The 17,882-nt window shown below is 39.0% G+C and overlaps 1 protein-coding gene and 1 long non-coding RNA gene across 9 annotated transcripts in view; both read right to left on the bottom strand.

The window, feature by feature from the left end:
* The window catches only part of ZFAND3 (zinc finger AN1-type containing 3), a 166,137-nt gene that overhangs the window by 23,033 nt on the left and 125,222 nt on the right, over positions 1-17,882 (bottom strand). For 5 of the 8 annotated variants that reach the window (XM_086878365.1, XM_086878362.1, XM_086878363.1 and 2 more), the window contains one exon: positions 731-901. In XM_086878365.1, the coding sequence (XP_086734491.1) occupies positions 731-901 (171 nt within the window). Of the gene's footprint in view, positions 1-730; positions 902-15,341; positions 15,453-17,882 lie in introns of all 8 variants that reach the window. The other 3 variants (XM_086878361.1, XM_086878360.1, XM_086878364.1) reach the window with 1 other exon arrangement.
* On the bottom strand, positions 11,286-12,532 carry LOC147654973 (uncharacterized). Its single transcript, XR_015283609.1, has 3 exons — positions 12,439-12,532; positions 11,733-12,247; positions 11,286-11,394 (listed from the first exon to the last, which is right to left on the bottom strand). It is a non-coding gene; the product is annotated as an uncharacterized LOC147654973 (long non-coding RNA).

Below are 17,882 nucleotides of genomic sequence, written 5' to 3'. Positions count from 1 at the left end.
TAATTATCAGATAAAACTACCACATGCATTATCACTGGGTCTAACGAGCACATTTAAACCAGTTAAGAACTCAACTGTTTCATGAAGGAGAGCACATCTCCTCTGGAATCTAGTCACATTAATCATTGTTTCAGAAAGATTATTTGTGTTTAATATGAAAACCCAAATTAGCTGTCTGTATGGTATTATTATCCTCAATTCAACTACCTGAACAGGGTCATCAACTTTGGAAAAGCCAAGTAAGATGACTTTAATTGTACGGTGAACTAGAAAGTCTACCCCCACAAACTAAGTGTGAGAATGAAAATACTTTTAATTAGAGGGTTTTTTTTATTTAAGTTTTTAATATTAATGTAATTATAGCATGCAGAAGCAGATACTGACCTATGTTCCTTTACTCCCTATAGAAACTTCTTATCTTTGCATATTTATTGATTTGCTTTGTGCTTCCTCTCCTGTGAAGTGCGTATGATGCCCCTCCTGCCCTACAAGGACTTCTGAAGCTAAATTCATTAATATGTGGCATCTCTTGAGACAAAACAGTATATCAAAGCCAAAGTTTTAAAGAGTAAATTAGACAGGAACTAATTATAACTTTTTGCTACCAGTGGAAGCTATAGCTTCTGTTTAAAGCATCTTTGCAAGGTGAAAAATTGTTCTCTGTATTCCATGTGTGACACAGATCTGAGCATGGTTGCGTTCAAAAGCTGGACTGACAAGCAGTACTCACCACAGCGACATGATCCCAGTTCCTGCTGTACTAGTTCCAGTTTTGTTTGGCACTGGAAGCATCGGCGTCTGCTCTTCTGTTTGGATCGACTGGCTTCTTCAGGCCTGTTATTACTGTCATCCAGTAGCCGTGGCCGTTTCACAGGAGAAGCCTCACTCTCCGACTGTGAATCTGTTGTATTCACAACAAATATTTTAGGAAAAATATTAGAATTTCCTCACTGAGGCATCCCTTTAGGCAGACTGAAGGTATATGGCTTTCAGCTGCAGTCACCACCAAGCAGTGTGATACCTCCCATTCTATTGCATATGCAAGTTTTCGTAACAACCAAAATGAGCATCAAGTAAAGGAGAAATTATCTTTGTTCCCCATAAGAACCCCTCCTGCTGTCAATACTGAATACAGAATGAACTGATTAGCTTCCTTCCAGCCTTGGTTGGGTTATGCAGAGATACATGTGGAGCATACACCATCCTAAAAAATTGCAGGCTTCATCTGTCATCTCATTTATTTTCTCCTGTGTGCAGCCTTTGGTGTCCTGACACAAACTGACTAAAGTGATGAAAAACAACTGAGCACAGGTTTGACCTATTTCGTCCCTGGGCCAGACGAGCATTTTTCAAGCACAACATGTAAACTGTATCTCTTATGACTGAAGACGGTACATGAAAGCACCATACTGTGCTTCCCTCTCTTTCCACATAGATAACAACTTAAATTGTATACACCAACAATACAATCCCAAACAAAATAAGCATGATTTGTACATACATCCCATAAATTCCAAATGCTCAGCCATTTCCAAAGTATTAGTCAGAATAGCAAATGGTATTAATAACTTCGTATATTTCAGCTTGTAAAAGAAAATGGTGTGTGGAAAGCCTTTAAGAGGTCAAGCTTACATCAGTCTGACTTCAGGTAGCATAGTCCCTTCTTTTTCAGTCTTTTTTTTTTTTTTTTTCAATGGAGAGTGCACTGATAAGGGTTCTAGAGTAGCACATGGAATGCACATTACTGATTGAACTGTGAAATTCCCAAGCCTTGTTTTTGTGGCATGTCAGGCATGTCAGAGACACAACATTTCAGTGGATCTGCTGTCCTGCAATCCAAGTCAGGTATTTTCCCTTCCCAGATCTGTGCACAGCAGAATCAGTGCTGTATTTCTTTGTAATAAGAACTGCAAATAAATCTAATCCCAACTGTACTAAAAATTAAATTGTTTGTTGTAGTGCTGCAAGAAGCTGCTGAAAGACATTACTGCAATCAGTCATTATTCTACTGCATGATGGTGAGCAAATTAAAAAAAGCCGATTAGCCTAGTTAAATCCCTTTTGAACCAACATGAATCCAACAAATAACAGGCTAAATCTATCTTTTTGGCAGGATGGTAACCTATTGAACATGCCTGTACTATTATTCTAAGATTGCAATGCTTATGTCTGCTTTGTGCCATCCTGGATTAGGCAGGAACAGGTAACCGCCATGTATACAACACTGTTCATAACCTTGTTATGTCAGCTATCTTACCTGAGCCACTGCTTATCAACCTCATGACTTTCCTTGAGTAAACACCTAAAGGAGTCAGACTTTGAATACTTGGTAGCTTCTCCCTTCAGGGACGATCTGTTAACTTCTCTTGGTTCCTCACATACAATAGAGATTAATTCACATTTCTTACCCATGTTTCAGGCCTTGTGTCACAGTGTTTTTCCAGTTGTTGTACCCCACTGTTACAGCCATTATAAATATACACCTTGCCTCACTGGGGCCTACTTTATTTCTGTCATATTGCTCTTAAGATATGCTGAAAATGTGCCTGGCTTTACAAGTATAAAGCCTCTGTATCTCACATTTCATGGAAGAGTGAATTGCTTTCTGCACTGTATACAAGTGGTAAGTTTTCATTAAGCTGCAATGGTTTTATCTGATGTGTGCCTCAAGACAACACCTTTTTGATCAGTGTCACAGATTACAATTTACACCTTACAAAATACATATATTAGGCCTAAACTAAAATTCAGTACATAATGTACACTTCTGCATGCTTGGCTGTGCAGAAGCCTTGGGAAGGAAAAGAAAGTAGTGCATAATGCATTAATACAGCTATGGAACAACTAGTCCTGTCTTAAATCTCAGGAGAACACAGTTCAAGGGAAAGATCCTCTGAAGAGACTGCCTGACTCCCTGAACAGAGATCCCAAGTCATACTCCAAGGCCAACAGTCTCCAAGGACACTTGTTTTCAGAGTGCCCAGAACACCAGGCTAACCTTGAGTGTATAAGGACACCCCCTCCAACAGGCAGATTCTGTCCTGTGACCTGGCTAACTCAGTGTTCACTAAAACCTGCTCCAGCCCACCTTGCCTCAGATGAAGATCTACATCATTTGCAGTTTATTCACTACGCAAAGGAACCGGTACATTGCCATTATGGAACTGCTGCCTCCCATACATCTTTGATTGTGGAAATATAAGTCATTCTTGTAGTTCTCAGAAGCCAATTTGGTATTCTGAATTACACTGATGGAAACCATAGTGGTCTGCTGATTCTGAAGTCCAAATAAGGGATTCACGGTGTGAGTCAACTAGTGTCTAATAAGTTAATGAAACCATATGCCTTAATGATAAAAATAGCTACCTCAAGTCAGGTTAGCATGAAAATACTTAGTAACACACTTTCTGTTAATTGGAAATGACTAACTGAATATTAACATGAGCTGGTCATAATCACAGAAATTATAGCTATCTCATTTTTTACAATGGGTATCTTTCTGCCATAGACTAAAACATTTAGCACTGAGGTAAAGTTAACCTGGGTCTCAGGGATAGCACCATCTCTCTGATCACTGACGTCCCAGGGCCTTGAACACAGGAATCCAAGCTAATACTACTCACAAACCAGACCTACAGCATACACACTTCCATCTTCCCGTGTGCAAGTCCAACGAGCAAGGAAAAAGCACAAACCAGAAATCAGACCTTTTAGAGTCAGTCCTGCATGGGTTTCTTCCAGATCATGTTGCTTTTCATGATACTGACACGTGTAATACATGACACAAAATATATCTTCCATCAACTGGAATCTTGCAACCTAAAAGTTCAAAGGCTTGATAGCAAAATGAGATTGTCATACATAGCTTTACTACCTGGAGCACAATTGAAAAAAATACCCTAGAAATACAGGCTGAAGTGCTGCACTCAAGATTCAAGAGTAAATTCCCAGTATGAACCTTTAAATAACCAAAAATGTCTACAGAGAAGAGGATTCTCTCAGCCAGTGACTGACAATGGCTTTTCTCAGAAAGTTGGTTCATTCAGTAACAGTTGTTTCCTCCTTTGCTTCAAAGAAACATTTTCCATGCCCAACTTGCATTTTAGTATTGCACCTAAACCACCAAATACCCAGTCCGAGAGAAAAAACAAAATCCTGCTCTTTTACCCACAGATGTAAAAAATCATAGAACTTCTCTGTATAAATGCACAATAAGGATGAGAAAGCCCCAAAATTTCAGGACGAAACTGCTCAGCAGATTAACTCCCACTGACACACTCCCACTGCAATTCTAATTCTGACTTAAGAAACAAGGATTCTTCTAACTGGTATCTGATTGTGGAGATCCTCCTAATTGTGTATCAAACTCCCACTTGAAATGAGAGAACAAAGAAGTTCAGTTAGGCAAGACTGAAACTCGAGGCTTACCTGAAATCAGCAAGCAGAGCAGTGTTCTTAAAACTATTATGTCATGGACAGAGACTCACATTCGTTTCTCACTGTCACTGTTCTCATCTTCATTACTCATGTTCTCCCCTCAAAATTTTTCAAAAAAGTGGTGCCTGAGGAGAATTCCACTCCCTTAATCTCCAGCCTTTGAGGAATTTGCAGGCTTCAGTTACAATCATGATGGCTCTTCCATGGCATTTGGGGGGAGGGTTGGGTGCTCTAGGCTCAACAGACATGTGGACTAACAAAACAGGGAAGGAGGAAGGATGGAAGAGATGGGAAAATAGTAAGAAAAAGAGGATCTCTCCTCTGCTGCTGCTTTCTTCAAGACGATGAATCTGTTTAATCTCCTGTTTTACAACAGCTTTTGAGGCAGTCAGTTTTTTTCTTATCATAAAGAATCCATCACACACACTGGCATTTATGATCTCAGCTGTCTGTGTAAACACCAGAACAAGCAGTCCTTAATGAACCCTCAAACATTACTGCCATCTCCCCTGAAACTATTTTAGAAGCAGCTTAAGCTGTTAAAACCTCTGTCCATGAAGAAACTTGCATAGTCACAGACAGTAGCTATGTAACATGGATTACCTAAAATTTGATCAATAGCTTGTTTCCAATTTTTAGTTAGGGTTTTTGTTGTTGTTGTTGTTGGTTTTTTAGTTTGGGGTTTTTTTTTTATTTTTTTTTTTGTTATTACTCATTATTCTATTCTTAGATGAGGGATTACTTAACTGCCTGGCATGTTTATGCATTATTATGCATTAAGAATTTAATCTAGAGAAAACTGCTTCTATATAAATCTTTCCTATCACATTTACCAGAATCATAATTTAAAATAATCTCTCTAGTTCAAATAAATCTAAAATTAACATAGTTGTCCCAAAACCCTTTTGTTTGTTGACTATCAATGAAGAAACTGAAATTCAATATTAACACCTCAAAAGCCAAATCTGACAACTGTGACCACCTTAGTCCCTCCCTGTTGCTGTACAGGGCTGTGGAAAACATAATTCTGAAACTATGGCATTTCATTGAAATTAACATCATGCCTTCTCACACAATCGTGATTGTATCTCATGGCTGTGCACCAGTTTGAAAGCACTCACACTCATAAGAAATTTCTCATAAGAAATAAGAAAGCACTCACACTCATAGAAACACTAGACAGATATATCAAAAAAATCTTACATAAGCCCCTTGGTAAAATTTAACCACACAATCTCTTTTCTAGTATCATTGCAGGGCCCTTACCATCATTATTTCACTGATTTATTTTTTTTCCCTCCATAGAGTTTAGAAGCAACTGCACTAAAACTCAATGTCCATAAACAATGTGAAATAGAGAGACCACATGGGAACAGTCTCTACAGAACTCACATCCCATCAGTCGCTTCTTTGCCTCGGGAGGCTCTCAATGAAATCACACGGGAGACTATAAATAACACCCATAAGTTGCATTACGTAAGTTATTATTTCTCATCCATCACCACAACCATGCAACAGTAGTTGTTTCCAGCTCTAATGTGTAAAAACAACCAATAAAAAACCCCCACAACTTTCAGCCTAGCTGTTTGAGACACATAAGTGGAACAATTGTTTCAAGATGTTCCAAATGTGAAACATTATTGATTGGTTGCAAACGCTTGACAGAAAAAAAATCTTCTTCCCCCTTTGCAATACAGCAAAGAAAAAGGATTCCATTACAGATTTGAAGTGTTAGATTAATTAAAATAAACAAAACAACAAAACAAACAAACAAACAAACCCTCAAAAGACAAAAAAGGGACTTAGCATGTATACTGCTTTGGGTGTAGTTGGTATTTTTGTGTTCAACAACAGCATGGCTTCATTTCTCCAAAATGAGAGCTAGCATACATAAAACATTTACTAGAAAAGAGGATATACATATGTTGTATAATGCATTTAGAAAACATAGTACGGCCCAAAGAATGTACCCCCAAAAATGTAGAATGTGAGCTTCCTTCCCTTATCTCTTTCTCCCCAGTTCCCCTTATTGGCTGTGTGAAAGTAAGCCACCCTCTTCCCCCTGCCTTCAAAAAGAGGTGCTTATCAATACTCCTTCCTCTTTCCCTCCTGCTCTTCTTCTTCGTGGGACCCCAAGAAACAAAGCTGCACTTCCATCTCAGCAAAGGAAAGCGCCTTGTTTTTTAGTTCTTCTGTTCTATGCTATACTATCTCCCTGTTTCCCTGGCTCTAGCTGGGTGGACAGTGGTAACAGAGAAGCAGGGGACATAGAAATAATAGCAGTTGGCACCCAACGGGGGGCTCTGAGAGACCCCCAAAAGTGGTTGGAAACACACGTGTGTGTTTCGCAAGCCTGGACACGTCAACTACCTTGAAAAGCTAAAAAGCAAATATAGCCTACAAGGGAGAAATCGGTAGCCTTCTCAAGCCCAGAGAGAGATTTCACAAAGAACAACAGTTTTACTGCTCAACAATGTTAAAGTGGTAAATCACACCTACTGACGGTGATGGGGAACGTGAAACCGGGGTGGAGCAGGTCCCAGGCACGGCCTGCACAGCAGCATGCATGAGCCGAGCCAGGATCAGCTGGGCGCGCGCCCGAGCCGGCGGCTATGAGAACCACAGGCTGCACGAATGGCAGGGGTGTCCCCATGGGTGGCGGGGGCGGGGCGGCCGGTGTAGTGAGAGCTGTGGGGTGCTGGTGGCAGCGGCGGGGGATGGCCCTGGACCGTGCGAGCGGTGGCCATGGCATGGAGGACGGGTAGAGGTGTTCCCTTCCCCATGTGGCCCATGGGGACCGAGCCGTGGGCTCAGCACAGAGCCAGCCACAGCACGTTACACATGACAGCTGCACAGCGCAGGCCCACAGCAGCCATGGGACCCAGCATCCGCGGCGTGGGGAACGGGTGGCAGGGTTCTGCCCCCCAACGCCTTCAGCCATGTGGTTTTAGCAGCCCAGCAAAGTAACTGCAGCTGAGCTTGACAGTTTGTATCTTACCCCAGTGTGTGTGGGGGGGGGTGACAAGCTGAGAAAAAAAAAAAAAAGCCTGCCACTGCTTGCTTAGTTGCTTTTACAGTAAAACAAGATAAAAACGAGTTGTGCTAGCACACTGTTAATAGCAGAAATGGGGTCCAAACTGTCTATACGCCAACCAAATTTCGAATCCAAATTGCAAGAATATTTAAGTACTATAAATGTTAAAATTTCTAGAAAAAAGTTAAAACGTTTCATTTCATGGCTATCTCATAACACTCCACAGCTTGATTTGTCAGAAGTGAATTCTATCTCTACATGGGATAAAATTGGCAATTACTTAACACTTAAAATAGAGAACAGAGATGAAAATGCTTCAAAATATCTCCCAAGTTTTCTTATAATTCGAAAAGAATTAACAGAGAAAAAGACATAAAACAGCAGCCACTGCAGTTTCCATCAGTTTCCCCTACTTCTTCCCCTAAATCCTCTGCCCCTGAGCTGAAAAAGATACATGGAACACATCCAGAAACTCAATAAATGCACTGTAGTAATGCCACTTCTGGATCCATGTGTCTCATTCAGCCCCCCATCTCTGATAGTGTCGCGCAAGCTATCAGAGACCTTCCCCTGCACCCTCATATCCCAACTATTAAAACCTCTTACCTCCACATGTCTGGGATCCAAGATGAAGCTGGCAATGTGCCAGATAGCCATGTGGAGAAACCTCCCTCATATCTCCCTCCCCCTTCCCATGACTCTTTCCACTCACCTGTCTCCACCCAGTTCCCCTACTCCTCCCATAACCCCTCCCCTCCCTCATACATTTCCTTTCCTCCTACCATACCCTGCTCAGGCATGACATCAATTTGCAACCCCGCCTCCAAATGCTGCAACCCTGTTGCCCACGCCCCCGCCCCCTGTCCCCACGGGGAGGGTGGGAGTGAGAGGGATGGCCCTACCCTCTGCTCCCGTGTGGGTGCGGGGGTAGGTCCCTTCACCGGCCCCGGGAGTGATGCAGGACCCCCTGGGCCTGCTGGGGGTGCAGCGTGCAGCTGGGTCCCTTCACCGACCTGGGGGTGAGGCGAGGCCCCCTGGGCCTGCTGGGGACGGAGCTGAGTCCCTTCATAGATCTGGTGGGGAAGCAGGGCCTCCGAGGCCCGGTGAGGGTGGGGCTGGGCAGGGAAACCCTAGAGATACAGGATCTGGGGAAGATAAGGATATATCTACAGCTGCACCTGTAGAGTGATAATTACTGGTAAAACATACCAGTAATATTTACTGGTAAAAAAAGAACTAATAGACAATATCAGCCTTTCTCTTATCATGATATCCGAGAGATATGCAAAATACAATGTGAATTTGGCAAAAATAGTGAAATATTAAAAAGAATTATTAAAGCTACTTTAAAATCTCAGGAGTTAGTTCCTGCTGACCTCAGACTTCTTCAGGTGCCTCCTAACCCCCACTGAGTTGCATTTTTGGGAAAGCTCATGGAAAAGGTCATTAAAAGACCTCCTAGAGGAACTCAAACAAAGCATGCAGGATGCAAAAGATGCAGAAAATAATGAAATTACCTTTGAGCATCTATGTGGGGAAGGGAGGTGGACAAAGCCTGAAGACCAGGCACAGGTTCTAACAAAACCTATTTTAGAGAAGATCTGTGATACAGCAGAAAAAACTTGTATGACTGAATGAGTATTATTATGATTTCAGAAAAACAGGAAAGTGTAGGGGAGTAACCATCCATACAGTTTGGGTACTTGAAGATAAGCAAGTGCTTTCTTTCTGTAGGGGAGACCTGACACTGGCACAAGTTACCCAGGTGGGTGTGTGGAAACTCCATCCTTGAAGGTACTCAAAACCTGACTGGACACAGGCCCCAGCCTGCCCTAGATGACTCTGCTCTGAGTAGGGAGGTTGGTCCTGAATTCTTTCCCACCCTCAGCTTTTCTTAATTCTAGGGTTCATGGATAGGAAAATACCATTAAAAATTATACACTAATTCCTTCCCACCATTCTAATTTTTTGTTCTCCTCAAAACCCATATTGTCAGTATTATCACCTGGAAAAAAGAAGTGCACTATACTGCAGTGTAACTTAATGAGGGTGTTAACTACCATTTCTAATGAAACAGAACAGACTAATCTAATGCATTTTGAAAATGCATGACAAATAGTGAACTACATAGGCTCCTGCATGCATTTTAGCTAAGCTATAATTAGAAAAAGCGTGAAAATGGCTATTTTCCCTTCCTGTCAATAAAATTCATAATTGTTAAATTATGTGAAAAGCTAATTAGTTTTCATCTTGTATTTAGGCTTCTATACATCTGTTTTATATTTAAGTTTTTGCATTACTTCCCCTGTACTCACTGATGTCAGCATATCTTTAGTTAATAAAAATATTAATTTATTTCTCAAACATTTTTACTTATATCCCAGATTGATTCAAACAAGCACATACTTAAATGTATTCAGACATCTGTACTGTACAGCTCCTTTGATGGATTAACTCTGGGCATTTCAATTAGTTACAACATTTCCTAAAGCAATGGCCACTTCTACTGCTGCTGGCTGACAGAAGGATTTTGTTTGTTTAGAAAACAATGTGAGTGGGGCTCCTTTCCTGAATTTCACCCATGGGAGAAGTCTGCAAACCTCCAGAGCCACAACAGATGAGCTTGTGAAGAGAGAACAAGTCGGACAGTCCTGGCTTGCTGTTCATCTCACGCTCCAAGGGTAAACATCTGAAGAATGTGTCTAAAAACAGCTGCTGACAGCAGTATCATACACACACAATGACTGCTGGTGTGTAAAGGCATGAAGTTGAAATCCCATTGCCTTGATTACTGGAAGCAATTGATGCAGGGTAGAAGCTTGATACTATTCTAAGGATGCTAAGGGAAGCTGGTTTAGGTTGTTGGTAGGGGTTTCTGTAATGGCTCACAAGCAGCACCTCATATACTGAGACTATTATAAGAATGAACCTTGAAAAGGCCAGAGAAGAAAAAGGGCCATAAGACTAAACTAAAAAAAATATATAAAAAAAAATTAGTGTCAATTTGAACTTCTTTTATCATTATTAAATTATGTACTTTAATAGTACAGGGTTAGGGCTGGGAGAGGAACAAAGGCCGATTCTGGTGACACTTGATTGAAGCTGGAGAACAAATGACATCCTAAGTGGCATGAATAATTAGAACATGATTATTAAGTGAAGGGATAATGCAAATGCACAAATAGCTAAATGGAAGAACAAGACACAAGTAGGAAGGAAAAAGTCGTAACAGTAACAAACATGATGGAAAACCTATGAAGACAAATCATGAACATCCTGGCCATTCTACAGCACCTGAAGACTACCCAGTAGTAGTCAAATATGCATATTTACATATCTGAATATGTATGTGGAAATACACACAAATAAGCTCTTATAAAATAAGAAACTGAAAAGCATTCAACAATATCATAGTTTTGGTTTTGCTGATTTTAATGAGAACCTTCTTATGCTTTGTGAAATTCTCTAAAATATGATTAGCAATAATAGATAATGCTATAAATATTTCATAGTTACTAGTCAGCTCCAGCATGCATAAATAAGCTGTGCTGCTCTGCTTCCAAATTCTAGTGGTATAATCCAGCTATGTCCTCATCCATCAGATGGTATACAGTATTCAAGAAGGTAATTCCTCAAACTAATAGCCAGTTCTATATAAAAAATATTTATTCCATTATTTTTCACTCATACACAGCATTATCCTTAGTAGACCCTTCCCCCACTGGTGTAATGAGGGTTTTCCAAGGCTAAGAAAGATATTCAGAAGAGGAATTGTAAAGAACTCTTGCCTGCTAGCAGTGAAAAAAATACTTACCAAAAATTATCTTTCAAAAAACTGGTTTGTCTTTTAACTGCAGAACTTCACTTGATGTTATTAGTAACAGAAATCTTGCAATGAGAGACTATAGCTCCAAGGATAGTACCTGATTAATGTCATGGAAAAAACCCTAAGAGCTCTTGTATTTTAATAGAAGTTTTCCTGAATGCATTGTGAGAAGGTTCTGAAATATACAGCTAATTAATCTTTAAAGTACACTTGGTTTTAATACCCTTACTTTAAATAAAGCTTAACAATCAGTTTATATTTTGACTGTGATAGTTTTTCTAGCAATTTTTTTGGTGGGGGGAAACAACCAGCCCTGGCATAGGATGTAATTCCTGTACACCTGATTGGTGTCTACAGTCCACCAGAAGTCAGGCTGGCTTACCAGGCAGTTCTTACTGTTTGGAAAGGAGATGTTTGGGTAACTTCTACACTAACCTGAACCAAAGATCAGGAAGAGGAAGAAAAGATCACTGAAATTTGGAGGATGCAACAGTACATGCTCTGTCTTGTATCTTACATCCAGCTCTTTTTCAATCCTCTTTAACTCCAAGATGATGTCCTCATTGTTATTAGTTATTCCTCAAAGTTCATGTTATGGAAATAATTTGGAACAAAACCAGGAAAAAGACATCACTTGTATGTTCACGGAACTGTCACACAAATAATTTCCTCACTTTCTAAGAAGATACACTTTCACTGTGTATGTTCAACAAACTAAAGAATACTTCCGAAAGGCTTTTAAATTACTTTCATATATTTCTGAAGTCCTTATGAAAACTGTCATCTAAATGAAAATATTGAAAACTTGTTCTTGAAAGTTGTCTGATGGTCACTGGAATAATTAGAATAGAGAACTTCATCAATAGTTGGATGAAACCTTTTGGGGCACTCACATCAAAAAAGTACAGCAGGAATCTGGTTGTGGATTTGCTCCCTGGGTTACAAGTGTTCTTAAATAGTAAAAAAAAAAAATAAATTAATTTTAAATGGAAGTGGGTATTTATTTCAAATATATTTCAAGACAGTTATTTAATGCTTAATTTAATTAAAAAAATCTCCAGTGCAGTAAAGTAACAATTTTAAAATTATAAATGATAAGTTTACAAATTTAAAATTATGTGTCTCATTTTCTAAAGCATACCTGTAAGGAAGCTGTCTGATCTGAACAGATTAGATCACGGTGCTGACTGCTGAGGTAAAATCAATTCAGTTCTTCAGCCTGATAGGAGCTGGGTCTTTAAAGTTAATGATCTCAACTATTCTTTGTGATATTCTTCATATTGTCAAAATTAAAGCAAACCCAAGGCTCCCCAAATCCTCTTCCAGTAGTGTAGGTGAGAAATGCAAGATGTACAACCCTGATTTCTTAACCCTTGAAATTAATGGATATATGCTTTGTTTAAAGTTATGAGATGAAATTTTTCCAGCAGTCTCTGCTTATAAAACAAGGAGTTCAGAGCTTTTGGGAGAACAATGTTAACTAAGGGTAATAGATGTATATTCTTTCATAGTATATACTGACTGTCAGAGATCACTTAACTGACCATAGAGATCTTGAGAGTTCTGAAAACTAAACATGGCATGAAATCACTAAAAAATAATCAAGGTAAAGCTGTTTCATTTTAACCAAAATATATATAAAGGACAAAATATTTGCTCTTCAATTTCAACAAACTGAAGACAAATCCTTCATCGTAATTCTCTAAGACTTTGGTAAAAAGAGGTGGTAATACCTGAATTTTAAAAGACAATGGCCTTTCAATTGCATAGTTTTGTATTTGACAACAATTTCACCTACCAGACTAAAAACCAGCCCATAGAGAAAATGTGGTGAGAAAATGAAGGCAGCAGCACACATTTTTTCCGGACAGGAGAGTCTCATTTACGAAAGCACAGGTACTTTATCACGCTCATCACACATTAACGCTGCTGCATGGACTGCTCTCCCAGCTCTTTGCATTGACTATCTCAACTCTCCCACCTTTCCAAGAATCTCTCTCCTGGCTCTTCTCCACAGTGCTTGAGGCACTAAATGCTTGCCTGTACTTCCAGACCTCAGTTCTCATTAAGTGCTATGAATGCTCCTGAGGTTAGACTAAGTATCTCTGAACATTCATATTGTATTTGTTTTCTGTTAGTCTCACTGAAAAAATTAGGGTGGATGGGATTTCTGGAGGTCATGCAGTCCAGCCTCCTGCTTGATACAGAGTGTAACATCTAAGAAATTGGATCAGGTTGCTCATGGCCTGGTCCATTTTCAAAAATTTTCAAAAACTAAGACTTCACAGCCTCTGTCGGTACCTGTTCCAGTGCCAACTAGAGGGGAAAAATCTCTGTCCTTAATCAGCCAGCTGTACGGTTCCTAATATAGTTAATCCAGATAGTGTTTATTCCTATAATCTGGTACCTTTAGTTTGACATTCAAAATAATTTTCTTATTGGCTGACAATTCAATGTGAACTCCTCTCAAGAGATCAATCATCCTGTCCTATTGACCAAAGTACATTTTCTTCCAAGTTGTTCTTTTTTTATGGGATTCAGAATATGGAAACAAAAACAGATGAAAAATTTGAAACAAAAGCAGCAAAAAGAGATAAAGGTAAGTAAAAGCTGAGGAATGGACTTACACAAACCCAGAAAGTCTTAAAAAGGGCTTATTTGGTGAAGAATGAAAAAGTTTCAAGGGCTTATCTAAACTGCACAAAGGATAAAAGAAGACAAAATTGAGTGATTTGAGATGATAAATAAAGATAGTGGGAATAACAGTTTAAAGTACTTGGAGGACATTTTCTGTTAGGATGCCGAACTTGAACTGACTTCAGCTGGGAGTACTGTGAGGAACACAGAGGTAGGTGTGTTTGTCACCACTTGCTGTGATGTCACATAGGCCAGGAGGTCCTTACTCCTCATCTACAGAGAGATTTTGATTATTGCTTTTTACTTGTATTTTACTGGGTTGGGATTTTTTCCTCCCCACAAGGTAAAAACCGGTTGATTCTTACAACCTATGAATCTCTGAATAACCAAAATCTATCTGAATTATTGCACATTTCTGCCACTCATACCAGCATACACCAAATCCCACTTTCTGCATGAGGTAGTGTTCTGGTTTCCACTTCAATTTTCTTCCTAGTAGCTGGTACAGTGCTGTGCTTTGGATTTGGGATGAGAATAATTATTGATAACACAGTGATATTTTAGTTGTTGCTAAGCAGTGTTTACAGAGAGTAAAGGGCTTTCCAACTTCTCACCTCACAGTACCAGTGAGAGGGACTGGAGGGCATAAGAAGATGTGAGGGGACACAGCCAGGACAGCTAACCCCACTGTCCAAAGGATGTTCTGTACCTTATGGTGTCATGATCAGCATATAAACTGGGGGGAAAACTGACCAGGGGCTGCTGCTCAGAAACTGGCTGGCAAAAGTTGGTTATTTCTCTCTCTTTTCTGCTATTTTACTTTTTTCACAGTTTATTATTATTTTGATTATTAAACTATTCTTATATCCAGGAGTTTCTTGGAGATCACATTCAACTACCTTACATGCTCTTAAGAGAATTGATCTGAGTTAGTGTCATTTTGAGAAATATAATCTTATAAAATGGGAAACATTAATAAGCATGTAAGTTACTATGTTAATCTATTTCTCTTATTCCAGAACAGCAATTTTATTTCTTAAAGCCAACAGTCTTTTCAAGAATGATTTCAACAGACTGGTAACAAAAAGGAGTTTATCCCAAATAAAAATTACTGGCATGTCTCTTAAGTATTTGTAATTTATCTATACAGCATATGAAAGAGGGCTTTCGCAGCCATGATACATTTTTTATCCCTTTGGCCACATCAACTATCTAACTTTCTCACTTGATGATCAATGCAAAGAGAACGTACGCTTAGAAGCCACTAAGTGAGAAAGTTAATTTCAAAGTAATACTGTAAAAGGTTTCCATTCATCTTAGTTTAGTGTACTTTAACACAGGCAGATAAAAGTATTCTTGTTCTAATACCATAAGATGATAGAAAAGTAACTATTTATTTTATCCTACCTGTACTGAATAGACAGGGACAGGAGCCACTGTTTTCATATGCTGTCATGCTGCTGCACGCCTCTTCATTTCTTAATGCTGTGTTTTTTCCACTACTTAGAAGCAAATTCTCTTCAAAAGTAAACAGCATGAGTGATTTATGTACGGACTATGAAGATACTTGCAAAACTTTAGATCAAAGCAAATATGGACTAAAATTCAAGGCATTTTTTTTCACTATAGTTTAGTGAAGTGATGATTTAAATGTCTAGCATAGAAATGTGCTAGACTGAAAAATCAAGAAAGGCTTTTTTACAAAAAAAATTTACCAATTATTGTGTGCTAATAAGCTCTTACAAACCTTCCCAGGAATAGCTGAAGATTTTAAACTCCGAGGCAAAGATCATCACAGCTATAGCTGACTTTTAACAAACTTTTTGATATACTGACCCAAAACCCATCACTTTGGATTCTTCAACTAATTCAATTGATCTAAAATCATGGGATGCCTTCAGTGTAAAAGAAAATTCAGGTGAACCGAGACAACCATATACACTATTTTTAATTAACAAGAGTGGCTTTGTAAAGCTGAGAAAAGTAATAGTGGAAATAAATAATACAATTAGAGCAAGTCCTCAATATTTACTGCTATGATTACTATGATCCTTACCATTAGGAAAATTTTAATCCACAATAATCATAACACTTTGAGAAGGCTCTTAGACAATGAGGAGGAGAGGAAACCAATCTGTCCATCCAGATAGATATGGGAGCATGGAACAGATAATCCAGCATGTCACAGAAATAGGCAATAAACTGAGGCGGTAAAAAGCCATCGACATACATCATCTGATCATGGTACAGCATCATCTCACAGCCTCTATCAGCTCCTGCCACATCAGTGCCAGTTCCAGGCACTTCATTCTGTTTGTAATTGCTGATGAGCAGCAGTAAGGCCTCCGTGTCTCAGCTCCCATCTGTTCCACTTCAGCACCCACCTATTAAGTTGTAACTTTTATTTACAGCCTTGCTTGATGTGCTGCTCTATTAGTATAGCTGGAAACTGAGCAGAGGGAGGGGGAAGTGCATCCCTAATGACCACTATTATTTCTTGGGCTGGCTGATTTACTCTGCTGCTCAAAGGATGTTCTATCATCACTTTATCACTTTCCTGTTGGTGAGAGAGCTCCAAGAAGTCTGGATTTCAACACAATGCCCTCCTGAAGTCAAACACTAAAGAACATCTTAATAGTCCCTCAAAACAGTAATGAAAAACAGATCTCAAAGTTGGTTTAGATAATATAAAGCCCTCTTCAGGAATCTTTTGCGCTTTTTTTTTGCTCAGGAGCTTAACACTTAAGAGGAATTAAAAAAAGAAAATCTAATTAGTGGTGTATGAGGTCCTTTTGTCCTTACTTAACACATAAGTATTGATTAAAAAAATTATCTATCAATGTAATGATTTCACAGTTTTGGCTCAGGTTCAAAATCTGTGTACTTCTATTTCCACAACTTGACCTTCCTGTAACTCCTTAAAGGCTGTCTTCTGAATTGTGCAGGTTCAACCTCAAAGTATTCTGATTCCTGGCACTGTTACAAGCAAGCACATATCTTAGTGCACATATCTTAGTACACATATCTTAGTAAAAAAATATCTATAAATTCAAAAAGGACCACAGTGCTGTTTAACTACTTTACTCAAGCAGTGAAATAATTATTTCCATCTTCTAGACTCAAATTTTAAACTAGAAAACACACATAGAAGATTCTTGTCTTGTACAATATAAGCATCACCACACCAACCTCTAACAGATATTCTCATAAAATGTGAGCTATCTACACATATAATTATACAAAATATTACAGATGCATATTTGTCATGAATTGCTACTGAGAAATAAAGTACTTAAAACCTCACCAACTTTATGGATGTAAGGTATGAATTGATTGTATCATTACTACATTTTATCTGCCTGTTTCTACCACCTTCTCTACTGAACAATTAAAAATTAACTCCCAGTTCCATCATTTTTTTCCCAGGTTTCTTTAAGCTGCATGAAAATGTTATGAAATTTGTATGTTTAGAGTTGTGTAGTAAATCATCATTGAAGCTGTACAGCAGAAAAACAAGAGTAATATGCTACTTGGTACTGCACTTTCCCAACACAGGCACCTGATATTAATGGTAAGTAGATGCCCTGCAGACTACAGCAAGCCTCCCAGTACCTGCCATCAATCCTTACATTACTCAAACATTAAGAAACAAATCAAAATATACAAGAAGCTACACACCAGGCCACACAGTCCTATCTTTCTTCCTACAAAATCCACAGACTGCCAGCACTCAGAAGCCTTTAAGGCATCATCCAAACTAATGATTGCAGGGCTTTATGCATTCTTTTCACTATAATCCTTGTCCTGTGGCTACACTGGAATAGAAATACTTTTACCACAGTGATGATTCTGGTGAACAGGAGGAAAAACCCCACTATTTGGTATCCTAATACTATTTTTTATCAGAACAGGTCCTACAGCATGCAGGTTGACAAATGCATGAGGTAA

The sequence above is a fragment of the Cyanistes caeruleus genome, chromosome 2, assembly GCF_971803275.1.
Source record: "Cyanistes caeruleus chromosome 2, bCyaCae1.hap1.1, whole genome shotgun sequence".
Taxonomy (NCBI): Eukaryota; Metazoa; Chordata; class Aves; order Passeriformes; family Paridae; genus Cyanistes; species Cyanistes caeruleus.
The sequence above is the reverse complement of the archived record's forward strand: the minus strand, read 5'-3'. Positions and strand labels throughout refer to the sequence as shown.